The following is a 12,459-nucleotide window of genomic DNA, read 5'->3' on the forward strand; positions in this document are numbered from 1 at the left end:
CCCCTGAAAGTTTGGGGTTTTTTTAGAAGAGCCAGTGTTAATTCACAAATCTGCTGCTCAGCTCTCCTCCACAAAATGCTCTGCTGTGACCTCACAGCTGTGCTACTTCTCCTGGGGCCTGGGACAGGGCTTGGGCATATTCTGCAGTACCAGGGAGACTGGGGGCAGGGGAGCTCCACGCTGGAGGGTTTCTCCAGCTGGGCAAGGGATGAGCTGGGCACATGTCACCACAGGGAAGAGATGCTGGTGAGGGCCTCAAGAAGAAAGATGAACACCAGCTCTCTTGCTGTTTGTGGAACTGATGAGCAGTGCTTAGCCCACTCAGCCCAGCTGCAGAAACTCACAAAGCTCAAGACAGCAGAGGCAACCACCACCATTTTTTTTCTAAATGGAAAAACTCCCAGATCAGTGCTGGAATATGAGCTCTTTCAGGGGATGAGAATCAAAAATAGGGCTCCAACCAGTCACCTCTCTTCAGCCACAGGGCACATGTATTACATATTAGGTCTCTTAACACCTGCTTCAGAAAATGTGGCTTGTTTTGAGCAAGACCATTTGGCATTGATGGGCACCTTCCCATCACTCTTACCTGCATATTTGCCCACAGGAGCACAGGAGTCCTGCCCAGAGCTAGCCACGTCTTTTGGAACAGATGGCAGCAAGACCTAACACATGTACACTGAGGCCAAGTAAGAGTGTTGGTAGTTTCTTAGAAGTCATCTCTCTACCCTGCATTGCACTGACATAGGTGCTTTTCCATTTAATGACCACTGACAAAGCTGTAGAGCTGGAAGTCCAAACAGGAAGATGATACAAAGACCTAAGACACAAGCTCTTTCTTACCTGACAAGACATAAACTTGCTCAGTTGATTCCATTTGTGCTGTTGATTCCATTGTCTCAGGCTGGCACCCTAAAGCATCAGCTGATGGACCTAAGATTGTAGCACTTGAGCCCTGGCGTGTATTTAATGGCTGCTCAACCTTTAATAGATAAGCTGTTTGGTCTACAAAGGGAACGATTATTTTCTGTGGAAACTGCTCTACATAAGGTGGAACCTCTGCATCCATAGTTGGCTCATCATCCCAACGCAGTGATACAACCTCAGTGGTTGAGGTAACCTCAGCTTTGATGCAGGAAGGCACAGCCTGCAATGGTTCTTTAGGAGCAGGTGATGGTGGTGGTAAAAGAGGTGATGGTTCTTCCCACAAGGGGACTGAGGAACCTTGATTTACATTAGCCTCGCTGTCTGAGGGCCCTAGTTCTCCAGCTATGGAGGACTGACTCCACACTCCTGCTTGTAACGTAACAGCCTCTACAGGAGCTGCTGGGACAGCAGAAGCATCTTCAGTAGCACTTTCTACTGGTGTAAATTCATTCTCTGAGGTCTGAGAGTCTTCATTAAGAGTCTGCACACTGGTTGCCACATCCCTCACAGAATAAAAAGAATCACTGGTACCTAGCACGTGGGCAGCAAGCTGTGCAGGCTCAGCAGGGACGTACACCAGTTCAGGTCCCTCAGGGGATGGAGCTCCATCAGATCCAGGGATGGAATTGCTTTCCACAATGAAACTGTCAGTTGATGGGTATTGAGTTACTTTGGAGCTATACTGAATATCATGTTCTTCAAGGAGGTGGTCTTCCTCTGTGTCGGTACACTTGTCCATTTTCTTGGGCTCCCCAGAAAACAAAGTATCTGTGTACTCTGGTGTCTTCTCTTGCACTTTCTCATTCACATGTTCTGCAAGGTAAAAAAACACATAATGGCAATACATGAGCAATTGTTTCTATTTAAATAAAATTAAGAGTGATTTCAGCACCAACTCAATTAGATGCTCTACAGCATACTTAGGAGGCTTCCTGGGTGGCAGAGATGAAATAATTTAAGGAGGAGGTTTTCTGCTTGACTATCAATAAGGGGAAATAAAATTCAGCGAGCAGTGGCACCAATCCAAAGCCTCTGAAGCCTTAACTGTGTTCCTGATGCAGCAGTGACAGCTACATTCTTAACTACTGCCCACAAACACTGCTACATTTACAGGCTATAAGATTAAACCTTTTACAGTGAGCACATCAGATAAGCCAGCTAGAGGACAAGGGCTCCTCATGCAGCATGAGAACAATTTGGATCCATACAAGTTATTTAGATGCACAGGTGGTGACATTTTAGCTTTCTCAATAATCTTGATTAGTTGAACCGACAGGTTTAAGTGAAAACTACTTGCATGCATTCGGGTTGGAACATTGTCTCAAACGATCTTAAAAGAACAAACAGCAACTATCTTACCAGTAATGAACTCAAACTGTTCAACCAGTTCTGCTATATCCAGATTTGGATGCCCTGGAAACAGAAGCAGAGGTTAAACTGGAGTAGGATAGCACCTTCAAATAGCTCAGCTCTTCAGATGAAGCACTGGTAGGAACAAACCATTTCTAAAGGCGACGAGCTCTTGGAAATAGAGAGCAAAAAACTCAGCAATGTCATCCGGCATGTTTTCTATGACAGCCCGGCTCACCCCCTCAAGCAGGGTCTTGAGGTTCTCTGGAACAACCAGCCTGATCTTTGAAGACTGCATCTTTGCCCACTCAAGTCAGCTTATGGTTTCCCATCTGTACAAAGAGAACCCCCAGCTGAGTGCCCACCCTGCCCCAGTGCGGCATGTTTAACGCCCATGGCGTGACCACAGCTGCTCATCCCTTGCCATGCTACCAACAACCCTCCTCCTCCACCCCTTCCCAAACACTCCTTTTAACTTAAACAGGGTATTTACCATTAGCAGTAACCAAATCTTTTACTCCTCCTCTGCACCTCTGAGCAGCAGAAGACACAGTCAAGGGGGCTAGCCAGCTAGGGAACATTCACAATGCAAATTCAAACCCATGCCCTAAATTCTCTTTTTACAGATAAACCCCACCAAAGCACGCCCCGATGAGCCACAAAAGACACTTCTTCCTCCCCCCTCCTCCATTTCCTCCAGTACTTGCTCTCTCCTGGTCCCAGCTTCCTGCGGGCACCACCACCTCCCCCCCCACAAGGAGAGCAGCAGCAGCAGCAGGACCGGCTGCCCGGGGCCACCACACCCACCCAGGAGAACATGACGTCACAGTGCCGTCACTGTCTGCACTCCAGCGCTCCCGGCTGCTGGTCAAAGAGGATTACAGGAAAGAGCGGGAGGGAGGCGAGATACAGGACGGAAATATACCCTTGGGGGGCCAGAGCCCTGACACGGCTGCTCATCAGCCAGGGCTTTCCTCCTGTGACAGACACCCCGCTTCCCCTTCTTGCAGAAGAAGGGTGCATTTAACGGACGTGATCATTTGAGCAGAACCCTTTTAGCAATATATTTGAAGACTGAAGTACAGTGTTGTGGCTGGCGGGGGTGCTCAGGACGAGCAGTGTAAGGGCTGCCTGAGCACCCAGGGGTGCTGCCCACCACAGGGCGCAAGGGAAGTGAGCATCCACAGCGCTCACACCCGTGAGCTGCTGCCTTTTCTCCCTTCCCACACTACCATGATCCCCATTCCTCCTTTCTGCCACTGACTTTCCCTCATGCGCAGAACTGGCCGAACCCACAGCACAGGCAGAAGCCCTCTGAGGAAGTGCTTTGCCTTTGCCAGAACACCAGGTTTCCTCACCAGCAGCAGGCAGCTGAACCAGTGGTGTTTCTTCCCGGCACAAGAAGAATGTAACTCTGTGCTCAGCCTCAGGTTACGACAACCTCACACGATCCAACACTGCAACCTGCGGAAAGCAGAAAGGCTGCAGCCGCATCCTCCCAGCCCCTGGTTCGCAGCCTGGCCTTTTAAGATAGGTGACCCAACAGCCAAGGGATTTAAAGTCATGTAACAGACCACAAAACATAGCGCCTGAGAAGCGATGCGCTCTGGTGACCTCTGGCAGGAGCTCACAGCAAAGAGCTGGGGATTGTAACCTCTTCACCGGGGCAGCTGCACCCAAAGAGGAACAAGATTATTCCTTAATATGGCTCCGTTCGTCCTGCAGAACCTTGGGATTGCAAGGGCAAAATCTGAAACAAACCTCAGCAGCCTCAGGATAGCATTTGCTTTCTGGAACACATTTTCAGTGGATACACACAAGATCATTTTCTGTTCCAATAAAACAATCACAAAAAAGGTAACTGTAGAGTGTTGTATTTTCACAGTTACCACTAACTCCGTTTCTGAGGATCATGAAGCCAGGAAGATCACTGGGGCAAGCTATGATCACAAGTCTGCTGTGGGATAAAAACTTTTAACTACCAACAATGCTACAGATCAGTCCTCATCAAAGCTGGAAAACCACTGTCTACCTACCTGCTCTTGCATCTCTAAAACAACTGAAGGGGAATCACAGCAGCACTGAAGATTTCAGACTCAAGTGTCATTGCTGCTAAGCATTCAGACTAGCTACAATAGCTTCCTTTAATAAGGAACACATTCAGGATAGGTTATTCAAAATTAACAGACTATTATATGACTTTCAAGTTAGTTCGCTGGAAAGTATGTTAATGGTAAACTCACCACAAAATGCTTCTTCCATAAAAGAATCCCTAGAAATTAATTTTTCATTAAGAAAACTTCTTACAATAGGTTATCAGTCCTGGAGAGTGACAACACAGACCATAATATTTACAAAGTTAAGTAAGAACATGCTACGACTTACAAAATCAGGAAGAATAGCTTTCCTATAGAAAGAATAAGACATACTTCAAGAATATATATGAGGACTAGAAAACTTTACCATTTCTGAAGCCAGGATAGTAATCTGAAGTCTATAGATTTTTCTATGGAGAACAAATGGAAGCCACAGGACTTCATAAAGGCATGAAACATACCTGGGAGCAAAGGCAGCCATGTGGTTACTTTGAAACCATCATCCACGAATACAGATCAGAAGATAACTTGTAAATTTGCCTCTTTTGAAAACTTTCAAAGTTCTAGGAGTGCAAAGCTCTGTACAGCAAAAGCTTCAAAGATGGTTAAGTGCTGATGCCATAAACCACAGAAAAAAATATTTTCAGAGGTAACCAAAGCATTAACTTCCTGAACTATTTAAAGAGGCTTCAGCCCCTAACATAAAAGTGTGTCTGTCTGAAACTTAAGAAGAGCTACAGGAAAAAATATGTCTGGAAACCAATTCAGTGTGCTGGAACTTGAATGCCATTTTTGGAAACCATCTAGAGGAAATCCATCACACGAAGTGTACCAGCTGCTCAACTAAAACATGTTGCCCTCTGGCCCCAAACTGGAGAGCCTGTCAGCCTAAGAGCAGTTTGTCCAGCTGAAGGTACGTACCTCACCCTACCATCCTTCGCCCCACCTGCAGAAGCGACAATGTTAACGTCCCAGACCGGACAGAAGTTCAGCTAATCAAGGTCCCAGATAAGGGAGAGGGGTGGTGAGCAGGAATACTGCTTTTTGCCATCTACTAACAATGGCACACTTTTGTAACTGTTTAATTGAACAAGTTTTGAAGTTCAGGGAAAATACAGCTTTGCAACATTGTGACAAAGTTAGGCCTTTTTTATAAAAGAACTCCATCTTTTTTCCAGTGCATCTTGTAGCAGCTGATTCCATATACAAATCTGCTTTGGCATAAATTGAGAGTATTGTATATGGATGCAGCTAACTCAGTGTAGAAACAGCAGGTTCTCCTACGTCCTGAATCTCTGTATAGAATACTGTATTTTAAGTGTTCTTTGGTCAAAATGAACCAGAACTGGAACTTGCCTGTATATTTCTGTTTTCCGCAAGTCAACTTTTCCAGGTAAAAGTAGTTTTTGAAGCAGTGTTTTCTAGCTCACCCCAGAACGTGAGAATGCCAGACAAGACTGTATAAGCATCTACTGAATCTGTAATCAGCAGAGAAACTATTCCCCAGGTCCCGCCTCTTTTTTCTACACTGCTAGGTTATATCAAATAATCTGTTGTACAGTTCCTTCAGGATGAAGGATCAGAGTCAATATACCTGTCCTTCTTACTCCTGAGGTCCAGCGGAGCCTGCCATTTGTGTTCTAGGCTGCCCGCAGAGCCCCTGCCGAGCCAAGGACAGGCGTGCTGGTCAGATGCCACTGGCTGCCCAAGTGCCTTAAAAGACAGCTAAGTATAAATCTACTTCTACACTTTAGCTTTCATAATACTTGTTTGGGATTGTGTAATTTCTCACGGAAGTGATTGCTACCACTGTTAGTATTTTGTAACGACGACTGGAAAGGGAATTTGAGTGTCATTTATAGGCTCCACCGATCGGTTCAGTCAGCGCCCTCCTACCCCCACGTACAGCCCTACACCAACCCAGTGCTTGCTCCTGCTCAAATGTCAAGTTTTAAACACGAGTATGATCAGTTGCTGGAAAGACAATCAGATTGCTGTAAGTCAAAAAGCAATTGAATACAACATTTGGGGAATTTTATTTCAGAATAAAGCATAACTAGAATATGAAACAAGCATTTGAAAGCAGAGAGAGAAGAAATTAAAGTGCTTGCTTTGGAGTAAATTAGAAACATTTTTCAAAGGTGTAGGAATACAACAGATACAACTGTGTGCGGTTCTTTTTCTTTAATGAAGAACAAGTAAATTTGATGTCTTAAAAACACGTCTTAAACCTTGTTCACTCTACAGTGGATCTCAATATGACACATGTAACTCACTTTCTAAACCAGAAGACTGTAATTATACTGGAAGAACAAAGGCTGAGGTAATTGCTGACTAGAAAACTTTGTTACAGAGTCACTTGACATCCCAGAAGTTTTCCCAGTACACAGTATCGTCTTGTTCAGGAGGCCACCAATTAAAAGACAAATTCAAGGAGCAAGGGAACAAAACTGATGTCCACATTTCTTTTAATTTTACTTAGAAATATAAAAGTGCAAGTTCTGTAAATTAACAACTTTTACAGTACATCACAATAAATATGCCACTTTGTGACATCTAAAAATTCTAATTATTTGAAATGAGTCATATTGAGATAAAAACTGCATCAACAACAAAAATACCTGACCCCATAAAGATAGTCTTAACATACTAACTAGCAGGATGCATATTCCATTATTGCTATTAGCCCATGCCTCCGAGTTCCAAAGTATAAAAACTTATCAGTTTACACAAAATACAATTGAAATTTTTCTCATCACAGGCACAGCCTAACATAAAAAAATAATTTTGACATTTACAATGTAGGAGATTCTCCTATGAGGGGAGGAAAAAAAAATAATACAGAAACAGTTTTATTTCAGTGATGATTCGCTAAATCCACAGAAAAGCTGCAATTTGCACAGAGTTAAACTGCTGTATGAATATACAGTGTCTTTCCATACCCACTCCTTTGAGTAGTTTTACTACAATTTGCTACCTACCTCCAAATATGTAGACCCTAGGTAACCCAGCACAAATCGCATGCAGTTGCTTTGTGTCCTGAGCAGCCCAGTCTCACGTTGTATTTAAGCAGTGTATTTAAAAGGAATTTTGTCAGTAACTGTCCCGTTTCTAGCTACTTACCCAGAATGGACTGTCTCTCTCACTGCAAAACATTAAAAGTCAGATAGGACAAAGGAGGATTTCAAGTACATTAAAGCTCATTTTTAAAATCATTATTTGGATTCTAAGTAATCACTACATATACAATATATTGTTTTCTAGTCAATACTTATTTGGATTGACCAAATAAAGTTGAACACTCATTTGTGACTCAATATTATTGTTAAATTTGAAATTTAAAAACAAAACCCAAAAACTAACAGTGTACTATCTTTAACACACCTAGATTATAGAAAAATAAAACTGATATTTTTTTAAAGAGGTAAGAGTCTCCTCTCCTTCAGGAACTGCAACAGAAGTATTTAACTGCTCTAGGAATGCTTTTCATAGCAGGAACTGTGTATTTCTAGAGAGAAAGAAAAAAGTGCCTCAGCAATTTCATTTGGCCTACCAAATAGGATATTCCTTTTCTCCTCCGTATCAGTTTTGCTTTAGATGCAACCTCAAAAGCAAATCAATGAAGGTCAGGTGTGGGCAACATCTAAAATTTTGGCAACATATTCTACAAAAAGGTAAGAAAAGAAAAAAAAAAAAAAAGTTTAAGCTAAGGAACTGTTTAAGGCAACCTGACCAAAGTAAAGATAAGGCTTTTGGATAACTATTTCCAAGGACATCCAGTTTTCTTAGCTTTGCAAAGCAACACAATTCAATTAACTTTCTGGCCAGATTTCCATTCACAAGTTTGCTTAAAAAAATATTTACCTTCCTAGAACGTGATATTAACTGAACATAAAACATAAGGAGATACTACATATTACAGACAAAAGTAAAGGAAGTTACAGATGAGCACAGAGATGGCCACGTATTAAAAATTATATGGTCATGATAAAAGTTTTAAGCCCCCTGAGGTATTTCAGTATCTTAACACCACAGGTTTGGAATACCATATAGAGACTCAGGATAGCGTAAGTATTGGTATAACTACCAAAGTAGGTTTTTGGTTTTGTGTTTTGGTTGGTTGTTTTTTTAAATACCTTTAAAGGTCACTGCTAAAGATTCAGCAGTGATTGAATGAAAAATAGGTAAAATTACTATATCTGGCCTATGTATTTTAACATAATATTCATAATATTAAGAGCATAAATAAAAACTGCCCGCACCATAATTGCATGTAAAACTGAGTAAGTATTTGGCTGGAATGTACCAGAAGCAGAAATCCTAAATATTGACATAATCACAACTATCAGCTGGGTTGGGAGGGAAGCAATGAAGAATGGAAGGGGTTATGAGGTTTAAAATTCACACATCAGTCATCATGAAGTCACTGACATAAGCCACTAAAATTCAGGAAGATCTGCTTTTTGTGGCTCAACAGTTTTCCCCCTCCTACGTATCAACTAATGGTCAAGGAAAAGAAGTGTTCTGCCCATTCCCAACTTCAGCATTTACACCAATTACTTTTATTGTATTATTTGAATCAAAACAGAAGTGCTCCTCTTGGCGTATTTTAGATCTAGATCTATTTTAAAAGGTAAAAAAATCACACCTGCCAATATTGTTGAAGTAAATCATGTGTGCTTAGTCAGGCTCACCCGCAGAGTTACAAGTAATTGTGTTCAGCTTGGTTTAAACAAAATAAAAACTGAAGAGTTAAAAACACAAGGTCACTTAACCTTCTTCCTGGTTGATTTACTTTTAGTTAAAATTGTAATGTTTTACTAAGCCATACCAACTCTGACCATACTAGGAAAGTGTCTCTGGCACAAGTGGTTTTCAGAAGAAAAGCTGGTCTTCCCAACAGCTTTTTCTTCTGCTTCATCTTAAAGTGCAGAAACTGTGGGAAAGGATAACAAGACTTCCTGTCCGTCACTGTGGAACTACTTCCCTTAGAGAGGCCAAGGCTGCGTGTATGCGGACGTGCAATCTGTTCTCAAAGTCATAGCCAGTAAATTCCTCCTGGGGGGAAAACAAAACAAAACAACCAGCATATAACTATTAGCCTCCTTCACTTTAGGATGTGAAGATAATTTTACTAGTAATGATTAAGAAGTCATGTTACAAAAGATACTAAAGAAAAGAGATTAACTGGAGACTGCATGTTGCAATATCTCCACATTACCCAAAGCAACAGAATTATTACAGAAATTCCAAGTTGGTGGGGAGCAGAAAGCTTCCATTTCCAACATGCTGTTTGGATCCCATGTAGCTGAAAAGCACCTGGCAAGTTTTATTAAGTCCAAAAGCTCTAGAAAATCCAAACATGCCCAAGGCAAGAACCAGCTGGAACAGACAAGGAGTGGAGAGTTGTCGTTTTCAAACTTTCTGTAGCCAAATCTTACTTGAAAAACTTGGCAAGGTTCTAGCACTCCAGAAGAGGTCCCTAATGTGGGCTCTGTGCTATGACTGACCTAGAAATACTACCTATGTAACATACATAAATCCGTATCAAACGCATTAATGTATATCTACATGATAGTGTTGTAGATCATAAGCGAGGGACACCAACCCTTAATATCCACTCTCCCTGTCCCAAACCTCCAAAAACATAACCTCTCAAATGCCCTCATCTCAAAGTGATAAATTTGAAAATGTCTTAGTTTTTACCTTGGCTTGGAGAAGTAAGGTTTTGCCTCTTGGCACAGTCTACAAAAAGACAAACACTGTATTAGAAACACATGGCAAATGTTACAGAAAATATCTTAAGTTCACGGCCTGGTCAGTCCAGAATAGCATCTCTACCTTGATAACAAGATACCAAGCAGACAAAACCCTCTCGATTTAGGAAACCAGAAATACTAATGAGGCATCCAAGAAATGTAGTAGTATTACATATTTCTAGTCTTCTACAGAAAAGGAGAAATTACAACTTTAAATGCAAGTTGGTGCTGATGATGGTGAGCTACAACAGGGAAATGCACAGGGAAACAAACAAGGCTACAGATAAATTATTAATTGATCAACATTCTTTCTTAACCAAAGTGTAAGCCATTCATTTACAAAACAAGATACTGGATTTTAAGTATTAAAAGTTGTTGCAGAAATCTCAACTTCTAACTCTTATGGAAAAATACGTATTTTTGCAGATTAATATTTACTACCAGAAAGCTCATGTTTTATTTCTTGTAATTTTAATGATAAGAACATTTTAATGTACATTTTAGTGAACAGTACATTTTAATTTTAAGCCTTACAAATAAATAATCAACTGCCTGATAAGAGAGAAAAAATATGTTTTCTTATTCAAATGTATCTGAATATGAACATATGTATTTATATTGGATAAGTTACATTCCATGCCTAAGACATTTACAAAAAAATCTGTAAATTTATTGATTTTACCATATTAAAAATCTTAAGGAACTTGATTAGAACTAAGTTTAAAATAGCAGAGATGACTCAGATGATATGGTAAATCAAGTATGTAATGATGAATACTTTTAGAGCAAAGTCCATTTAATATGCTTTTTATACTAAAACGTGGATTCATATCTATATCTGTTGCTCAGGTCTTTAATACATTGAGCTCCCTGGGTAATTGTGATTACTAAAATCCTATTCCCTCCTCTTAACTATTACAGAGCTCCCATATGACACCTCAGCTAGTAAATGGAATTTTCTATAAACAGCATCCACTCACCTCTAATTCCAACTCTTGTTTTTCCCCACCCCATTCCATTTTATTCACATCAAGTATCATTTACCTCCTCATTGTCTGAGCGCCACAAGAGGGAGTTTCCTCCACGTCCTTCATATAGTAAGTGCTACCATAGCTTCTCAGTACAGCTACAAGCCAAGGCTTGTTCAGTCCTCAAACACCCAACGCGAAGCACGTTCAGTTACTGTGTGCACATACTAGATGTAAAGCAGGGAGGAAGGAAGGACTGCCACCACATTCTCAAAATCTTCACATAACTTCATTACCCATCACGCTTTTTTTTTAATTGAGAGACACCTGACATGATCAAATTTAAATATGAAAATGGCAAAAAAGGCAGCAGGAACATTACCAGACTCAGATCTCCCTGGTTCCAAGTCATAGGGCAGCAGGGGGTTTTCAAAAAAGAACAATTATTTTTAAAAGTGTTTTGTCCTTTGACATGATAACCATGTTTACTGCAAGTTTTTCCTTTCCTTCCATCTTGAAGGGAAAGGTTCAGTTCAGATGGTTAAACTGGACAAGACCATGAACAAATGAAAACCGAATCTTAAGAATATGAGATACTATCAAGCCCAACTACTTTATACACCACATACAATGATGTGGAGGTTCAAGTTATTACCCTGTAACTGCTTTCCCTAACTTGCAATCTGATTCAGGAAGTACTACATCAAGTGGCATAAACTCCAAGTAGTGATGTTACATGTTTGAGGAGGGAAACAACACCAAGAGTGGTGCAGAAGCTGCCCTAGTCTAAGATTCTCTGGGCTCTCTAGGAGGCAAGGTATCTGCAAAGACCTGAATGATCAAATGTATCATCAACCAAGCCACCTGGACAGTCTGAAAGCCAGGTGGGTTATTTCATCTTCATCCTGAACAACAAAAATCTCACTACTAGTGAGTGTACAACACATACAGCTTTAATGGAATTTAAATGACTGAAATTACTTTACCTATACATCCCCTGCAATGATGTGCACACTCTCAGTCCAGCTAGGTTTCCAAGGTGCACTGATGTGCAAGATTAGGAAGACAGATGTCCTAAGAGTGGGGATAAATAATCCCAAAGTAAAAAGACTTTTGACAAATACTACATTGGTCCAAATGGAAGTCTGATCCCAAAACCATGGAGCTATTTTATGAAGGCACCAAATTCTATTTGGAGAGGGTAACTACAGGTAATCTCTGAGCTTGAACAGCATCTGACAGGAAATTACATACCTAAGAAAAGGATCCAAGGCACTCACCACACTAAATACCACCTGCAGACAACAGATCCCTGCCTACTCAGATCATTATTACCAGGCCTCTGCTGCCACCAACAGC

At 41.2% G+C, this 12,459-nt stretch overlaps 1 protein-coding gene across 1 annotated transcript in view; it reads right to left on the reverse strand.

The window, feature by feature from the left end:
* Window positions 1–8,912: 8,912 nt before the first annotated feature.
* TTC39C (tetratricopeptide repeat domain 39C) overlaps window positions 8,913–12,459 on the reverse strand; it is a 24,475-nt gene continuing 20,928 nt past the window's right edge. Inside the window, exons 12-13 of the mRNA XM_010162550.1 lie at window positions 10,080–10,118; window positions 8,913–9,431 (exon numbers count right to left, since the gene is read on the reverse strand). Coding sequence (XP_010160852.1) covers window positions 9,342–9,431; window positions 10,080–10,118 — 129 coding nt within the window. The 3' untranslated portion in view covers window positions 8,913–9,341. The remainder of the gene's footprint in view (window positions 9,432–10,079; window positions 10,119–12,459) is intronic.

This window comes from Antrostomus carolinensis, unplaced genomic scaffold (genome assembly GCF_000700745.2).
Source record: "Antrostomus carolinensis isolate BGI_N321 unplaced genomic scaffold, ASM70074v2 scaffold3792, whole genome shotgun sequence".
Classification (NCBI taxonomy): domain Eukaryota; kingdom Metazoa; phylum Chordata; class Aves; order Caprimulgiformes; family Caprimulgidae; genus Antrostomus; species Antrostomus carolinensis.